Raw genomic sequence first — 17,679 nt, 5'->3', positions numbered from 1 at the left:
TGAAAGACGATCTGACCTTCTCAACATGGCTGCCAGACTTGTACGCAATCATAACTAACAAAAGTCTATCGTAGATCACTGCCAGTCTCTAGCTACCAACATTATTTCACATTGCATCTAACAACAGGGCTTGAACTAGGACGTGTCATTAAAAAAACAACACATTTATTCTACAAATACCAACCCAACCTTTTTCTTTCTGGCTGCGTTCACCGAGATCATTGTGCGCAGAATCTGAGCAGTTTAGCCAATGGGTGCGCTCAGGGAGATCACGCTCAGAAGATCATTGGCTGAATGTGTCTGATTGTGCGCAGAATGATCCCGTGAACGCACCCTCTGTGCCCGCATGCTTCCCTCTTGCGCACTGTCAGCTGATAACAGTCACCTGACAAGGCGCAGTGTTTACAAGACACAAATAGACAAAAAGACAAGACAGAAACAGACAAAAAGGCACGACAGGTGCAAAGAAGGATATTGTAAAGCAGTTCCCTTTTCACTCAGACGGCGCCCACCATGAGGAGTTTGTGAGTATCCGTCTTTCATTATTTACCAAGAAGAATATTTAGCATGATGTCTTTTTCCATTTGTACAGTAGAGCTCATTTTAATAAGTACACTATTAATAATATACGCGCATTTAATTAGTATCCGCTTCGCGCAGGTGGCAGTGTCACTATACTTACAAAACAGCAATGCAAGAGGCATTCATTAAATCGAGGCATTTTATTAACGCCCGTTCGCGCGAATCCTGTGTAGTCTTTTAAATGAGTGATCGCCGGTAGTATTGTTGTTTGGTGTTATTAAGTGACTATACATTCAGTGTTGTGTAGTCGTCAGACACAATGTAGTGCTTGTAATCGCTTCCTTGTTTGTTGAATGGTCAGCATTGCAATACAAGGACGCCCGGGTTAGTTCTGAGTTTAAGCTGGATAACTATTTTGTTTTCATTGTATTACGTACCGTTATATTACGTACCGAAGCGTAAATGATGGAGTTGCAAAGAAAGGGCTGGACTCGGTAAGTTGGCCATTGTGTACATTGCCTACATTCCCAACATTCCCAATGCCAGATATCTCTGTTTGATTTGCATAATCGCCTATTGTTCTGTGGTGGCCTGTGATAATGAGCCAGCAGCTTTTCTGAAAAGGTTAAGGGGAACTCTTTTAAGAGTTGCACAGCTCCTAGACTCCAGCAATAATACAGTGTGTGGAAAAGCAGAGCTCCCCTCCCCCACACCTGCACCTTTCCCTGATGTGTTCAGATTGGAACCGGGTCTTACTGTGGTGTCTGTTTTATGTGTTCTTATAAAGGCTTGCAGCCCTGCTGTTTCTCTTCAGCTGCCTTGGCAGATGCACGTACCTGGAGTCTGACCAGAACACCTCGTGAGTAGATCATTTTGTATTATTAGTAGAGAGTGTCATTGCTTCTCTTCCATTGCTTCCAGTGTGATTACATTCACTTTAACTCAATTACACACACCACACACCAGTTGTACTGTATGTAAGTTATTTGAAGATCAGAGAGATGGCTCAAACTGAATGGGGGTCTCCAGTTATTCCCTGGATTCTTGTTATGCCACATTTCCACCTGCTGCTTGGACTGATTTTTAAAGTGATAACACGTTGTTTGCTTTTCTGTACAGACACCCTTTTGCCCTTGTGTAGATGACCTGTCTCATCCCATCTGTGTGTGCAGTCTGCATTCAAACCTGCCTCTTGTAATCTCTCCCTGTATTAGCATCCCTGAGGGCTGGATCGATGCGGGGCGTGTGGCAGCCTCTGATCAGGTTCAGCTGACCTTCGCACTTAAACAGCGGAATGTGAAAGAGCTGAGAGAGCTGCTGGGCCGGGTGTCGGACCCAGATTCCCCTCAGTACGGTAAGTCGGCCGTGTGATCCGTTCAGTGTGATCTTGTTTGTATTTATATTACTGAATTAATGAGCCACGCACAGCCCCTCCCTCTCTCTCATACAGCAGTGGTGTTTGTACAGAGAGCAGGATATTGCCAGCAGTTTTGGTTCCCTTCTGCAGCGCTAGTTGCAAGTTTGACCTTTTCCTCAGGGGTTTCACACTAATCACGCGGTGCGTCTCTTCACATGGATCAGTAATGCTGATCATGGCGCAAAGTATGCTAAAAGTGCTTTGTAAGGGAGTTGTTTGTTGGTTATATTTTAGTTTCAGATCCTCTAAGTATTTCACTTGTGTTGATTGGAGGTCGCACCCTGTTGAGTACAAGCTGTTACAGTGCATTGTTTTCATTGTACGCAGATGAGATTGCATCCAGTGCAATGAATATCCTCCTCCTTCAGCAACAAGCCAGCTGTGTCTGAAACTGCTATGCAAAACTTCCTGCATCTGACTAATACCGTTCTCAATGAAATCTGCTTAAGCTGCGCTAAGTAGCTCTTAGCAGTGTTTTAATTCACTTTTTAATTGACTTGGTCACTTCTTTTGTTTTAAATACTGTTTAGTTAAAGCATTGAAATGTGAAGTGCTTCAAACCGTGTTCCACGTATAGGAATCATATTTACCCTTCTGTAGGTGTTGAAGGAGTAGGTGCTGACCCGATAGACAAAAGGGAGCCGTCCTGGAACCAGATTCACAGATTAACACGTTCTGTGCTTCAGCTGCACGTGTGTGTGGTGTTCCAGCTCAGTGATTCACTTCCCCAGTGCTCTTTGGGAGTGACTGCATGTGTTTTCTCACTCCTATCCCCAGGGAAGCACCTGTCCCTGGAGCAGCTCTCCTCCATGGTCCAGCCCTCGGAACTGACCCAGAAGGTGGTGCGGAGGTGGCTGGAGAGCCACGGGGTGCAGGATTGCCAGAGCGTGGAGACCCAGGACTTCTTGCAGTGTGCCATGCCAGCCCGGTAAGGAGAGGGGCTCCTGCACAAGACCTGCAGTCAGGCTGGTAGATAGGAGGGGGGTTAATCTTGACATTGTCTATTGATTGATTAATCACTCCTGTTTTGCTGTGATATGAAATTGTATTGAAAGCCAATTTAAGTAATACAAAGTATTAACATAATGCTGTTTACTGCAAATGTTTCATAATGCCAGCATGTTTAGCTTACATAGATTGTTTGCTTTGTCCCCAGTGTGGCGGAGAAGCTGCTGCCCGGCTGTGAGTTTAGCCGCTATGTGAACGGGCATCAGTCGCTGGTGAGGTCGCCAGTCCCATATGGGCTGCCTGACGAGATGTCTGAACACCTAGACTTCGGTAACTAATCACACACCAGACAGGGACTCCCGAGGGAAGGAGGCAAACGCACAGGACCTTTAGTTATGCGTCTGGCCAAAAGTATATTATATTTTTGTTTGTTTGACTTGCAGCTGATCTGAATTATTTTTAACGGTACACCATAGCGTTTAAAATTTTAAAATCAATCCTGTAAGAGAAAAATGCTTATTACACCATTCTTTGATTCCACATGAACAGCATCCTGCGGAGCAAGCCCTTCTGTAGATAAATGGATTGTTGTGTAATTGCATGTAAATCCATGCATTACCTGGCTTCTTTAAACAAGCCTGGTAATGCATGTCTCCTGCGTGTCTGTGTACTGTATGAGCTTCCTCTATCCGTTTACAGTGGGAGGGGTCCACAGATTCCCTGACTCGAAGGTGGCCCTGAGGCGTACTTGGGCCAATGGAAAGAAGCGGAAGGCGGAGTTTCACCTGGGGGTGTCGCCCTCCATCCTCAGGCAGCGCTACAACCTGACAGCCAGCGACGTGGGCTCCTCCCAGAACAACAGCCAGGCCGTAGCTCAGGTGGGTCGACCCGGCCGCAAGGACCTTAAACAGGTTCAATAATAATTGAGAACGCAGGTGGAACGAACGCCAGGACTGCTGTGGACTGGCATTCTGTACCCTTGTCATCAGACCAATCATCTAAAAGCCTGCGTCTGGGACTCGTATCTGAGCCTTTCCTCCTCTCCTCTCTGCAGTTCCTGGAGCAGTTCTTCCACCCTGCGGACCTGGCAGAGTTCATGAAGCTGTTCGGGAGAGGATTCAAGAACCTGCCCGAAGTGGAGAGGGTCGTCGGCAAGCAAGGGGGTGGGAAGGCAGGGCTCGAGGCGAGCCTGGACGTGGAGTACATCATGAGCACTGGAGCCAACATCCCCACCTGGGTCTTCACCAATCCAGGTAGGAGGGCTTCGCTGTGCAGCATCAGACTTGTGCCACTTCCAGTATAAAGAAGCCTCTTAAGTAACAGTCAGGCATTAAGAGTAATTCCACAAGTCTTCCGCTACTGCAAGCCTGGGTTGTTGGAACCGATACCCTGTCCTTGTCCCAGACTCTGATCGCAGCCTCTTGTGCGCGTGTCCTTGTGCTGCTTTTTTTTTTTTTTTCAAATTCTGCGTCACTCTGTGGATTAAAAGCTTTATTCTTCTTGACTAAAAGAAGCAGCTGTCTCCGACAAGGCCTTTGACCAGGTGGATATAGTTCAGTACGTGTAGAACAGTGTGTCTCTTATTTCTTCTTGTCCTCCCCCAGCCCCAGCACCTCGCTGCACCAGTTGCTTTTATATTGTCCTCTCTTGTGTTCCCAGGCAGACACGAGTCCCAGGAGCCGTTCCTGCAGTGGCTGCTGCTGCTCAGCAACATGTCTGCGGTGCCCTGGGTGCACACCATCAGCTACGGGGATGACGAGGACAGCCTGTCCCAGGCCTACATGCAGAGGATCAACGTGGAGTTCATGAAGGCCGGGGTGCGCGGGGTCACCCTGCTCTTCGCTTCAGGTACACCAGGACTTGTACACCAGCACTGACTCTCTCTGGCTCTCCTCTTTCTTGCCTCTTTCTCCCCCTTCTTTCTGTTTTTTTCTTTCTTTAATCCTGCTTGTACACTCGGTGTGCTGTGTAGTAATCCAATGTCTCTCCCCTGTCAGGTGACAGTGGTGCTGGCTGCATGAAAGCCAGCAAAGGGGGTAACACTTTCAGACCCAGTTTTCCAGCCTCCAGGTAAAGCGATAGTCTTGTTGATTCATCTGGAACGGGGGGTTTCACAGGGGAAGTTTAAAATGTTTACCTTTTTCTGTTTTGGATTTTGAGCATTGTATAGATATTTAAGTAATTAGTAAAAAATGTATGTATGAAAACACAAACTGCAGAAATTATCAATACAGGGCTATTAACAAGTCTGTAAAATAGGATGCATTGCTGCTGCAATGGCTCAGCTCCATGCATCCCTCTGTATTTATATGCCATTCTATATTAAAGCTGCATGTTTACCGTTGATGGCCAAGACCTGGCGTTGTTTACATATGATTTTCTTTGCTGCAGAGATTAGAGCTCTCCTGGTCTGTAGTGTGACAGTTCTTGCGTTCTCCCAATGTAGCCCATGCAGTCTTTGTCAATCATTTTACTATCTGTGTTCTACTGTAACCCAGAGCATTGGATGTGTTAGTGCTACTGGTATTGGTGACCCTTTTTGTATGCACAGTTACTAAAAAGAAATGTGTAAACTAGGCATCATTGTTCAGTCTGATCTCCTTAAGAAGAGAGGTTCCTGTGGGTGGTGTTCTTCCTGTCTTTTTGAATAGCTCTGTATATGTGGTTTAAAAATCGCTCCTTATGCCCTTCCTTTCCAGTCCCTATGTGACCACAGTGGGCGGGACATCCTTCAAGAACCCCTTCCAGGTCACTTACGAGGTGACGGACTACATCAGCGGCGGCGGGTTCAGCAACGTGTTTGAGATGCCCGACTACCAGGTGGGGAGGCGAGAGTAGGACAGCGGGGTTCCAGACTCTCACCAGGGTGAGAGTAGGACGGCAGGGTTCCAGACTCACAACAGGATGATAGAAGGACAGCAGGGTTCCAGACTCACTCCAGGGTTCCAGACTCACACTGCACACACCTCTAGGTTTCAGAACTCCCCTGGAAATGACCAGCCCCCTGCTGAATCTGCTCTGAAAAGATTACTTTTACTATCACAGCTGGGGAAAATCAATCACATGAATGTAATGAATGGTCCTGATAATTCAACGTTCTTGGTGTGTGTGTGTGTGTGTGTGTGTGTGTGTGTTTTTTTCTATTTTGTTCACTTCATACAGTACGTTGATGCTGCTGTCCCTTCTCTTGTTGCCAGTGCAGGAGTTGTCCTAACCCAACTGGTGCTGTGCTCGTTTTTTGCAGGTAAATGCTGTGAACTCGTACCTCAAAGGAATGAAGGCTCTTCCTCCCAAGACCTACTTCAACACCAGCGGGCGAGCTTATCCGGACGTGGCAGCTTTGTCTGATAACTACTGGGTGGTCACCAACAGAATCCCCATCCCGTTTGTGTCTGGCACTTCGGTGAGCATCCTTGAAGATCTAAGACTAGACAGCCTTTCAGGAACCTTTCTTCTGGCAACTGTTGAATGCAACGTGCAGTGCAAACGTTTCACCAAGCTTCAAGTCAAAATTGGTGTGATTGGGTTCCCGAGCAGCGCACCCAGTAAAAGCGTTCCGCGTGTCGCCGGTTCAAGTCCAGGCTATTCCTTTGCCGACCGAAGACGGGAGCTCCTAGGGGGCTAGGTCGGCGAGGGTGTCCTCTGCTCACTGCGCACCAGCGACCCCTGTGGTCTGGCCGGGCGCCTGCAAAGCTTGCCTGTAAGCTGCCCAGGGTTGCGTTGTCCTCCGAAGCTGTAGCTCTGGGTGGCTGCATGGTGAGTCTGCAGTGTGTGAAGAAGTGAGTGGCTGACGGCACACACTTCGGAGGACAGCGTGTGTTCGTCTTCGCCCCTCCCGAGTCAGCGCAGGGGTGGTAGCGGTGAGCTGAGCCTAAAATAATTGGCGACCACTAAATTTATATATATATAAAAAAAAAATTGGTGTGATGTTGCTTGAACTGTTGTTCACAGGGAGGGGAAATGTACCATGCAACTAGTTTGAATTTACAAAGTTTATTTTATTTTTAAAAGCCAATGACCTACATTTCAACTCTTACTGACTTTCTATTCGAAACATTTACCATTCAATTTACAAAGTTTCTCTTGGTATTTTATAAATGTACCACTAGTGTTTTTTTAATTTTGGATGCACTAGTTTGCTTGGAAAAAAAACAATCCAGTATGTAGCTGTGTAGAGTTTAATGGGTTAAAGCGTCCAAGCCATGGCCTGGTTCGTTGGGACACCAGTGCAACACCTTGTTTTGTTTGTTGGTTTCAGGCCTCGACTCCTGTGTTCGGAGGGATCCTGTCCTTGATTAATGATCACCGTTTCCTCAAAGGTCTCCCGTCTCTGGGGTTTCTGAACCCGCGCCTCTACAAGCTGCAGGGGAGCGCCAGCAGTGCCCTCTTCGATGTAAGTGGAGTCAGGGGACTACTTTTAAATTCAGTGGAGAGAAATCTGGGGCTAAGGGATATGAATACAAAATTCCTTTGGCTGCCGTGCTGCTGCGGCTGGGGCTGGGTTTAGATGAGCCTGGAGGAGCTGCTGCAGTGTATTTAACAGCAAATAAAACCAGACCAGACCATGCTGCTGCGGATGCTGTCACTTCATACCAAACCAGATATGTAAAGTAACAGCAAAGCTGAGGTTTTTAATCAGAGAAGTCCAGCAGATTATGTATGTGACAGTAGTTTGTAATGCAATCTTGAACACTGATGGAGGCCTTAGATGAAACGCTTGTTTAGAATAGTTTCACTACAGTTGCATGTAAACAAAGTAGCTATGCATTCTGACTGATACATATCTTATTTTATTTATTTATTTTTTTTACTGTGTAAAATTGTCAAATAAAACATGCCACCAGGTGGCAGTAAAGAGTAGGAAAGAAGCCATGTTGTGCTGTTCCTGTGCTGCCCTCTCACTGAGGGGGTTGAAGGAGACAGCCCTGCATTCTGGGAGCTGGAATATCTTGCATGTTAGGAGCAGAGGGGGGTAAGAGTGGAATCCTGGCCACAGAACATTTCGTTCCTGTTGGTTTTGCAGAAAGCCTGGAAGTGATTCATGGAATCACATATATTAATATATTTATTAAGAATTCCATATGCTTTTACTGGCAATGCAAGTCAGACAGACAGACGTTTTAGGGTAACCCTGATAGACCCCGGCTTGCACTGAAGTGACACTAGTAGAACATTCTCTTATGAAGAAGGCCTCTGGTTAACAGGACCCTTTCTGTAACTGCATCAGGGATTTGAACTGGAGCAGGAGCATGGCCCCATTGTTCTGCGTTTTCCCTGCAGGTGACAGAAGGATGCCACCTGAGCTGCCTGGACGAGCAGGTCCAAGGACAGGGGTTCTGTGCCGCTCCATCCTGGGACCCAGTCACGGGCTGGGGGACCCCAAACTACCCCGACCTCCTGACTGCTCTCGGGGATTAAGAACGAGCTGCCCTGCAAATCAGGAGTCAACTGCAGAGTGTCGGGGGGGGGGGGGGCTGGAAACCCTGTTTGGAAAGAGAGAGCTTGCTGCTGCTTCTTAATAATAATAATAATAATAATAATAATAATAATAAAAAAAAAAATGATTGATTTTTTTTTTAAATATATGTTGACCAGACTTTGGGGGGCATTTGATGTGTGTTTTTGTTTGGAAATCTCTTCAGTTAAAATCGTACCCGAGTTAAAACACAGAATTCACAGAAATGGTAGTGGTATGGGGGGAGCAGTGATGAAGATGTGCTGAATAAATAACACTCCTTCAGAAGCAGCAGTACAAGGCAAAGGACCAGCTTCTCAAATGAAAAGTAAGAGGAAGACGTGGACAGGGTTTTCTGTGAGGACGGCTTTTTTGTTTTGTTTTGTTTTTTAAGCTTTGCTTGTTTTCTGTTAGACAAGCTTAATTAAGGATGGGAGATACCTGATGACTTTGTGCCCAAGGATCTCATTTTGAAGTTAATCAGAGAGACCGCTCCGAACGAGGGCTCTTAAAGCTAGAGATTTGTGATTTGATTTCCAGCTGAATCTGCTACCGTCATCATCCTGTTCATTAAAAGAATCAGACCCCATTACCTTGAAAACGACCAGAAATGTCACAATCTACCTTCTGATGTAGGGCAGATTACCCTGACCAACTGAAAAAAAATAATAAAATAATAGCTACTCACAGTTAATGTTACGCAGTCAAATCGGTGCTTCTTTTAAGAGATAATCTTTCCTTGCTGTAGGCTATGATCCCCCCCTGACCATAATAATTATCTTACTCCTGCGTGGGTACAGGGTCAAATTATAAAAGGAGCGCCTGTTCAAATATAAACTGCACTGACTGATAGAAACTCAGTACTTTTTTTTTTAAGCTCTTATGTTTTGATGAACAAGGGATGGATGGATAGATAGATAGATAGATAGAATATATATTTTTTATAAATGTTATGGTTTTCTTGCGCCCAGCCAGTGTCTCGTTCTCAGGTGCCTTGTTTCCTTGCTCATATTTTTAGGCGGATGTAATGCAAGTTACTGCAATGGTGGAAACCCAGACTGCAAGCTTCATTTTGCTATTTTGTCAAAATTATTTTCAAAGGTACAACTGAATATTTTGTGAAATTTAATTTACAAATTCTTATACATTGAGACAAAAAAAACAAATAAAGTGCATTTTGAAAAAAACAAAAGGTTTAGTGTTACTGTCCATCTTTGTCCAGCCCAATGAAGGTTTTCAGTCATTCATTTCACCCTGCAGTCTGCATGGCATTCTTCAAATATTACCAAAAAAAATAATAAAAACAACTTTACAGGGAAAAAAATGAAAATCTTAAAATGATCCTGCATAGTTTCAAGCCATTTAACATTTACATTTTATATCAAATAAAAATGCATACATTACCGTATCTGGTAGTATTAAGAATAACACACCATCCTGTTGTAAGTTTTCATAATTGTCAACCTGAACTATAAAGAACAGTCCCAGAGAATACCAAAAAAGGGTTAATGTACCTGCAGTTACCTGATGGGATTCTCAACAGTCTCAAGCTGAAGAGGCAGTATCTAGTGACCAGCTGACTGTGAGGCCTCGGATACCCTTTGATCCAGCCACAGCCACGACCTCTGAAGAACCACGAGTGGATCACTTCATTTCCCCCTCTCGCCAGGTCTACTCTTTCACGAGCAGGCACAACCCCATCCCCTCCTCAATCTGCCTGGATGACACGCCGGGCTCCTCTCCACGATCCTGGGCACAGCAGCTCCAGACAATTCCACAAGCCGTCCAGGCACTGGAGAAGTGGCCCCTGAGCCCGCTGCAGCACTGCCGCTAATGGCTTAGTTCATTTTGTATTATTTTTTTTTTTTTTTTTTTAAGAAAAGGCTTAAAGGCTGCGTTTGCTGCTCCCGGGGGTGGGTCTGTCTGGCAGCAGCTGTACATCGAAGGTGTAGTGGAAGTAGCGGAAGATCTCCTCGGCTCTCTGGGGGTCGACGCAGGCACCCCAAGCCAAGCCCTCCACCGAGCTGCAGGAGGAATGGGGAGGATGTCAGGCAACATTGTTAGGGTGCTGATCATACAGGACATGTCAGGCAGCATTGCTAGTGTGCTGATCATACAGGACGTGTCAGGCAGCAGTGCTAGTGTGCTGATCATACAGGACGTGTCAGGCAGCATTGCTAGGGTGCTGATCATACAGGACATGTCAGGCAGCATTGCTAGGGTGCTGATCATACAGGACGTGTCAGGCAGCAGTGCTAGTGTGCTGATCATACAGGACGTGTCAGGCAGCAGTGCTAGTGTGCTGATCATACAGGACGTGTCAGGCAGCAGTGCTAGTGTGCTGATCATACAGGACGTGTCAGGCAGCATTGCTAGGGTGCTGATCATACAGGACATGTCAGGCAGCATTGCTAGTGTGCTGATCATACAGGACGTGTCAGGCAGCATTGCTAGTGTGCTGATCATACAGGACATGTCAGGCAGCATTGCTAGTGTGCTGATCATACAGGACGTGTCAGGCAGCAGTGCTAGTGTGCTGATCATACAGGACGTGTCAGGCAGCATTGCTAGGGTGCTGATCATACAGGACATGTCAGGCAGCATTGCTAGTGTGCTGATCATACAGGACGTGTCAGGCAGCAGTGCTAGTGTGCTGATCATACAGGACGTGTCAGGCAGCAGTGCTAGTGTGCTGATCATACAGGACGTGTCAGGCAGCAGTGCTAGTGTGCTGATCATACAGGACGTGTCAGGCAGCATTGCTAGGGTGCTGATCATACAGGACATGTCAGGCAGCATTGCTAGTGTGCTGATCATACAGGACGTGTCAGGCAGCAGTGCTAGTGTGCTGATCATACAGGACGTGTCAGGCAGCATTGCTAGTGTGCTGATCATACAGGACGTGTCAGGCAGCAGTGCTAGTGTGCTGATCATACAGGACGTGTGTCGAGCTCAATGGTCGACACTCAAACTAGAAGCAGGTGACAGTCTGACACTTTAGGGGTTTGGGTTTTTTTGGGGTTGTCTGATCCACTCACAGATCTTGAAGTCTTCAAATCTTAAAAGGCGTTGACAAAGTTATCCCTAACCAATACTTTAAGCGCAGCACAGAAACACCGTTGGAAATTACTATAAGTGGAGATAGACTGAAGACAGAGAGTAGACACTTTATCACAAATAGAGGTGAGGGTATGGAATGGGTTACCTAGCCTTAATGTTGAATCATTGGGATCCTTTAAGATCTGACTTGACAAAGTTTGCAAATAAATGAAACAGCTAGAAACCGGAGGAGCACCGATGGTCCGAATGGCCTCCTTGCGTGAATCTGGTTACTAAGGTACCTGAAGGGAGGAGGACCGCTCTGCTAATTTGCATACCTGTTGACCGTGTGCCAGACGGAGCGGAATCGGTGGCACATGTTCAAAGCGCTGACGTAGCTGACGCCGGGGATGGTGAGGTAGAACTGCAGGGCCTGCTGCCGGTGACCCTTGACCTGCAGGGGGACGGTGATGGCTGCGTTCTTCCTCTGCTCCACGCGGGTGAGCTCGGCCAGCAGCCCGGCCGTCTCCTCCTGACCTGAGCTGAAGAGAATCCGGGTCCCGGCGCCGAGCAGAGCCGACAGCGTGCTGTCGTAGTACCGGGTCCTCTGGATGATTCTCGACGTTTCTCCTGCGGCGACAAATCCGGTCCGTTACAATCCAGCGTTTTTTTTAAACATGCTTCTAATAAAAACGTCTGCAGCATTGCCTGAATCAGCTGTCGTGCAGATCAATCATATTTGACCTTCCCTTTCCCTCTGCTAGCATCCTCCCCATCTGGGTAATCCTAACCTGTTTGGACGTGTCGCTGGAATAGCAGCGATTTTCCAGAATCTGACTGCTAAATGACTAGGTGGAGGGGTTCTAAAAGCAAATACATTTAAAAACAAATCAACACACACAACAAAATCATTAGGAAATAAACAAATAACAACACATTAAATATTACTAAATAAAACAAAACAAAACAAAACAAAACATTGCACAGCGACACGTGTCTCTTGAGATAAAACCCCTGTAAACCTGCATTTTGCAGCACTGATCGGTAGTTCTATGCATGAGCCCACTCCCCTTGCCCACCTTTAGTCCTGTCCTTCTCCACGATGAGACAGACCCTCTCGAAGGCTGCCCGCAGGCTCTGGACTCTCTCGACCAGCTTGCCGCGGTTCTGGCTGTGGGAGATCTCTGACTGGGTCCTCCGCTCCACTGCCATCCTGTTGCTGACGATGAAGTTGCAGCCGCCCAGCGAGCAGACCTCGGCCCGGAGCCCGTGCTTCACCCGCAGGCAGGAGATCACCTCGGGGCCGGACGCAATCTCACGACTGTCCACCAGGACGCACGGAGCTGGGGACCCGCTGCTCATCGCAGCCCTGCTGGTATCAGGGTTCAGGAAGGAGTTCTCCGTCTGGAATGAAAAGGAGGGGAAGTTCACTGGATTTCAAGGGATATAAAAGGGCTACACGTGGCATGTACTTATTTTTACAGTATCTGCACCTCCTCACATCAACAGTGCAACGGGTTCTCTCTCAGGAAGGGTTAAATAAGCATGCATGGTCAACCTTTCCACATGGTTTAATAATTTGGCGCAACCGGCATTCATTTTTCTGTAAATCAAATGATATTTATCTAGACACACATATATATATATATATATATATATAATTGCATTCATGCTAATTTTAAATAGATAGATAGCAAGCCCTTCAGATGATCTGGCTGGGTTTTGAGTAATGTTGAGAATGTCCTGGTCCCTGCTTACCTTTTGCAGCGTTGATTTGCTCTGCGGTTCCTTCCCCATGGAAGCCGAGCGTGCCTCCCCGCTCGGAGGCTGAAAGTCCAGAGCCTCGGATAAGGAAGCTTCAAGGCTCAGCCTCAGCTGGCACCTCTCCTCCAGGGTCTTTCCCTGGACGGATTTCCTGACTGTCCGGAGAGTGGATGAAGAGACAGGCCGAGACGTCTTGAAGCTGGTCTCCAGCCGGTCAGTCTGGGGGGACGGTTTGGGCAGCGGGTTTGCATCTCTCTTCTCCTCTTCCTCCTCGCTGGAGTCCTCCTGGACAATGATTCGGGAGGCTTTCTTCTTCCCTTTGGGTGGCTGGTTCGCTGGCTCCAGGACCCCGGCCTGTTTCAGCCGCGCGTGTCTCCTCGTGCGGTACTGCTTCCTCCCGCCGACGTACGAGTCCTCCTGGAGCAGCTCCACTCCCCCCACCTCCTCTTCATCGCTCAGACCAGAACCCCCCGCTGCCTCCTCCTCCTCCTCTCCCTCGTGCACAACGAAGCTGTCGTCCATGTACGTCTCGTCCTGCTCTGGAATCTGAGTGGGGAGAGAAATCACTGCCCTGCATGAACTCATTCTGCACTGTGCAAGCCCCCGTTTCAGAGGTCAGGTTAGAGACCCCTCTGAAATACAGGAAGAAACTCACAAGCCTATGAAACACTGAAGAAAGGGCCACGGTAACCAGATCACCAGTGGGTTTGGCGAGTGCATAGGAAACTCTTTCTGGACAGTATTTATGTACTATCTGCAAAACCTGTTTTCAGGGTTACCTGGGAGAAGACGGCCATGTCATCAAGACTTTGCTTGTAAACCATCTTGTACTTGTTGTAGACAATAGGGCTCCGCACAGACTTCAGGTAAACCCCATGCATATCAGAATCTAGAAGAGACACAATATATAACACATGATGAACCTTCTTCAGGTAAACCCCATGCATATCAGAATCTAGAGGGGACACAATATATAATACATGATGAACCTTCTTCAGGTAAACCCCATGCATATCAGAATCTAGAAGAGACACAATATATAATACATGATGAACCTTCTTCAGGTAAACCCCATGCATATCAGAATCTAGAGGGGACACAATATATAATACATGATGAACCTTCTTCAGGTAAACCCCGTGCATATCAGAATCTAGAGGGGACACAATATATAACACATGATGAACCTTCTTCAGGTAAACCCCATGCATATCAGAATCTAGAAGAGACACAATATATAATACATGATGAACCTTCTTCAGGTAAACCCCATGCATATCAGAATCTAGAAGAGACACAATATATAATACATGATGAACCTTCTTCAGGTAAACCCCATGCATATCAGAATCTAGAGGGGACAATATATATAATACATGATGAACCTTCTTCAGGTAAACCCCATGCATATCAGAATCTAGAGGGGACACAATATATAATACATGATGAACCTTCTTCAGGTAAACCCCGTGCATATCAGAATCTAGAGGGGACACAATATATAATACATGATGAACCTTCTTCAGGTAAACCCCGTGCATATCAGAATCTAGAGGGGACACAATATATAATACATGATGAACCTTCTTCAGGTAAACCCCATGCATATCAGAATCTAGAAGAGACACAATATATAATACATGATGAACCTTCTTCAGGTAAACCCCATGCATATCAGAATCTAGAGGGGACAATATATATAATACATGATGAACCTTCTTCAGGTAAACCCCATGCATATCAGAATCTAGAGGGGACACAATATATAATACATGATGAACCTTCTTCAGGTAAACCCCGTGCATATCAGAATCTAGAGGGGACACAATATATAATACATGATGAACCTTCTTCAGGTAAACCCCGTGCATATCAGAATCTAGAAGAGACACAATATATAATACATGATGAACCTTCTTCAGGTAAACCCCATGCATATCAGAATCTAGAGGGGACACAATATATAATACATGATGAACCTTCTTCAGGTAAACCCCATGCATATCAGAATCTAGAGGGGACACAATATATAATACATGATGAACCTTCTTCAGGTAAACCCCGTGCATATCAGAATCTAGAGGGGACACAATATATAATACATGATGAACCTTCTTCAGGTAAACCCCGTGCATATCAGAATCTAGAGGGGACACAATATATAATACATGATGAACCTTCTTCAGGTAAACCCCATGCATATCAGAATCTAGAAGAGACACAATATATAATACATGATGAACCTTCTTCAGGTAAACCCCATGCATATCAGAATCTAGAGGGGACACAATATATAATACATGATGAACCTTCTTCAGGTAAACCCCATGCATATCAGAATCTAGAGGGGACACAATATATAATACATGATGAACCTTCTTCAGGTAAACCCCATGCATATCAGAATCTAGAAGAGACACAATATATAACACATGATGAACCTTCTTCAGGTAAACCCCGTGCATATCAGAATCTAGAGGGGACACAATATATAATACATGATGAACCTTCTTCAGGTAAACCCCATGCATATCAGAATCTAGAAGAGACACAATATATAATACATGATGAACCTTCTTCAGGTAAACCCTGTGCATATCAGAATCTAGAGGGGACACAATATATAATACATGATGAACCTTCTTCAGGTAAACCCCGTGCATATCAGAATCTAGAGGGGACACAATATATAATACATGAAGAACCTTCTTCAGGTAAACCCCATGCATATCAGAATCTAGAGGGGACACAATATATAATACATGAAGAACCTTCTTCAGGTAAACCCCATGCATATCAGAATCTAGAAGAGACACAATATATAATACATGATGAACCTTCTTCAGGTAAACCCCGTGCATATCAGAATCTAGAGGGGACACAATATATAATACATGATGAACCTTCTTCAGGTAAACCCCATGCATATCAGAATCTAGAGGGGACACAATATATAATACATGATGAACCTTCTTCAGGTAAACCCCGTGCATATCAGAATCTAGAGGGGACACAATATATAATACATGATGAACCTTCTTCAGGTAAACCCCATGCATATCAGAATCTAGAAGAGACACAATATATAATACATGATGAACCTTCTTCAGGTAAACCCCATGCATATCAGAATCTAGAGGGGACACAATATATAACACATGAAGAACCTTCTTCAGGTAAACCCCATGCATATCAGAATCTAGAAGAGACACAATATATAATACATGATGAACCTTCTTCAGGTAAACCCCATGCATATCAGAATCTAGAAGAGACACAATATATAATACATGATGAACCTTCTTCAGGTAAACCCCATGCATATCAGAATCTAGAAGAGACACAATATATAATACATGATGAACCTTCTTCAGGTAAACCCCATGCATATCAGAATCTAGAGGGGACACAATATATAATACATGATGAACCTTCTTCAGGTAAACCCCATGCATATCAGAATCTAGAAGAGACACAATATATAATACATGATGAACCTTCTTCAGGTAAACCCTGTGCATATCAGAATCTAGAGGGGACACAATATATAATACATGATGAACCTTCTTCAGGTAAACCCCATGCATATCAGAATCTAGAAGAGACACAATATATAATACATGATGAACCTTCTTCAGGTAAACCCCATGCATATCAGAATCTAGAGGGGACACAATATATAATACATGATGAACCTTCTTCAGGTAAACCCCATGCATATCAGAATCTAGAGGGGACACAATATATAATACATGATGAACCTTCTTCAGGTAAACCCCATGCATATCAGAATCTAGAAGAGACACAATATATAATACATGATGAACCTTCTTCAGGTAAACCCCATGCATATCAGAATCTAGAGGGGACACAATATATAATACATGATGAACCTTCTTCAGGTAAACCCCATGCATATCAGAATCTAGAAGAGACACAATATATAATACATGATGAACCTTCTTCAGGTAAACCCCATGCATATCAGAATCTAGAAGAGACACAATATATAATACATGATGAACCTTCTTCAGGTAAACCCCGTGCATATCAGAATCTAGAGGGGACACAATATATAATACATGATGAACCTTCTTCAGGTAAACCCCATGCATATCAGAATCTAGAGGGGACACAATATATAATACATGATGAACCTTCTTCAGGTAAACCCCATGCATATCAGAATCTAGAGGGGACACAATATATAATACATGATGAACCTTCTTCAGGTAAACCCCATGCATATCAGAATCTAGAAGAGACACAATATATAATACATGATGAACCTTCTTCAGGTAAACCCCATGCATATCAGAATCTAGAAGAGACACAATATATAATACATGATGAACCTTCTTCAGGTAAACCCCATGCATATCAGAATCTAGAAGAGACACAATATATAATACATGATGAACCTTCTTCAGGTAAACCCCATGCATATCAGAATCTAGAGGGGACACAATATATAATACATGATGAACCTTCTTCAGGTAAACCCCATGCATATCAGAATCTAGAAGAGACACAA

General features: G+C 45.1%; 2 protein-coding genes across 4 annotated transcripts in view; one reads left to right on the top strand and one right to left on the bottom strand.

Annotated features, from left to right (window-relative positions):
• Nucleotides 1–366: 366 nt before the first annotated feature.
• On the top strand, nt 367–9,535 carry LOC117974029 (tripeptidyl-peptidase 1-like). Its single transcript, XM_034928240.2, has 13 exons — nt 367–524; nt 1,310–1,381; nt 1,737–1,876; nt 2,717–2,867; nt 3,096–3,217; nt 3,587–3,765; nt 3,942–4,140; nt 4,547–4,735; nt 4,885–4,957; nt 5,587–5,707; nt 6,132–6,290; nt 7,146–7,280; nt 8,168–9,535. Exons 1-13 carry the CDS (start codon nt 514–516, stop codon nt 8,303–8,305), a joined length of 1,689 nt encoding a protein of 562 aa, XP_034784131.2. The 5' UTR covers nt 367–513; the 3' UTR covers nt 8,306–9,535.
• The window catches only part of LOC117410622 (Fanconi anemia group M protein-like), a 54,152-nt gene continuing 45,927 nt past the window's right edge, over nt 9,455–17,679 (bottom strand). For all 3 annotated transcript variants that reach the window (XM_058992051.1, XM_058992052.1, XM_058992053.1), the window contains 5 exons: nt 13,925–14,034; nt 13,140–13,691; nt 12,461–12,785; nt 11,720–12,011; nt 9,455–10,366 (listed from right to left, as the gene is read on the bottom strand). In XM_058992051.1, the coding sequence (XP_058848034.1) occupies nt 10,228–10,366; nt 11,720–12,011; nt 12,461–12,785; nt 13,140–13,691; nt 13,925–14,034 (1,418 nt within the window). In that variant the 3' untranslated portion in view covers nt 9,455–10,227. The remainder of the gene's footprint in view (nt 10,367–11,719; nt 12,012–12,460; nt 12,786–13,139; nt 13,692–13,924; nt 14,035–17,679) is intronic.

The sequence above is a fragment of the Acipenser ruthenus genome, chromosome 18, assembly GCF_902713425.1.
Source record: "Acipenser ruthenus chromosome 18, fAciRut3.2 maternal haplotype, whole genome shotgun sequence".
NCBI classification, from domain to species: Eukaryota; Metazoa; Chordata; class Actinopteri; order Acipenseriformes; family Acipenseridae; genus Acipenser; species Acipenser ruthenus.
The sequence above is the reverse complement of the archived record's forward strand: the minus strand, read 5'-3'. Positions and strand labels throughout refer to the sequence as shown.

What these genes read in the sequence shown, in the direction of transcription:
- LOC117974029 (XM_034928240.2), top strand. An exon ending in ACAGCCAGGCCGTAGCTCAG is followed by an intron (nt 3,766 to 3,941) that starts GTGGGTCGACCC and finishes TCCTCTCTGCAG; the next exon opens with TTCCTGGAGCAGTTCTTCCA. An exon ending in CCCAGTTTTCCAGCCTCCAG is followed by an intron (nt 4,958 to 5,586) that starts GTAAAGCGATAG and finishes CTTCCTTTCCAG; the next exon opens with TCCCTATGTGACCACAGTGG.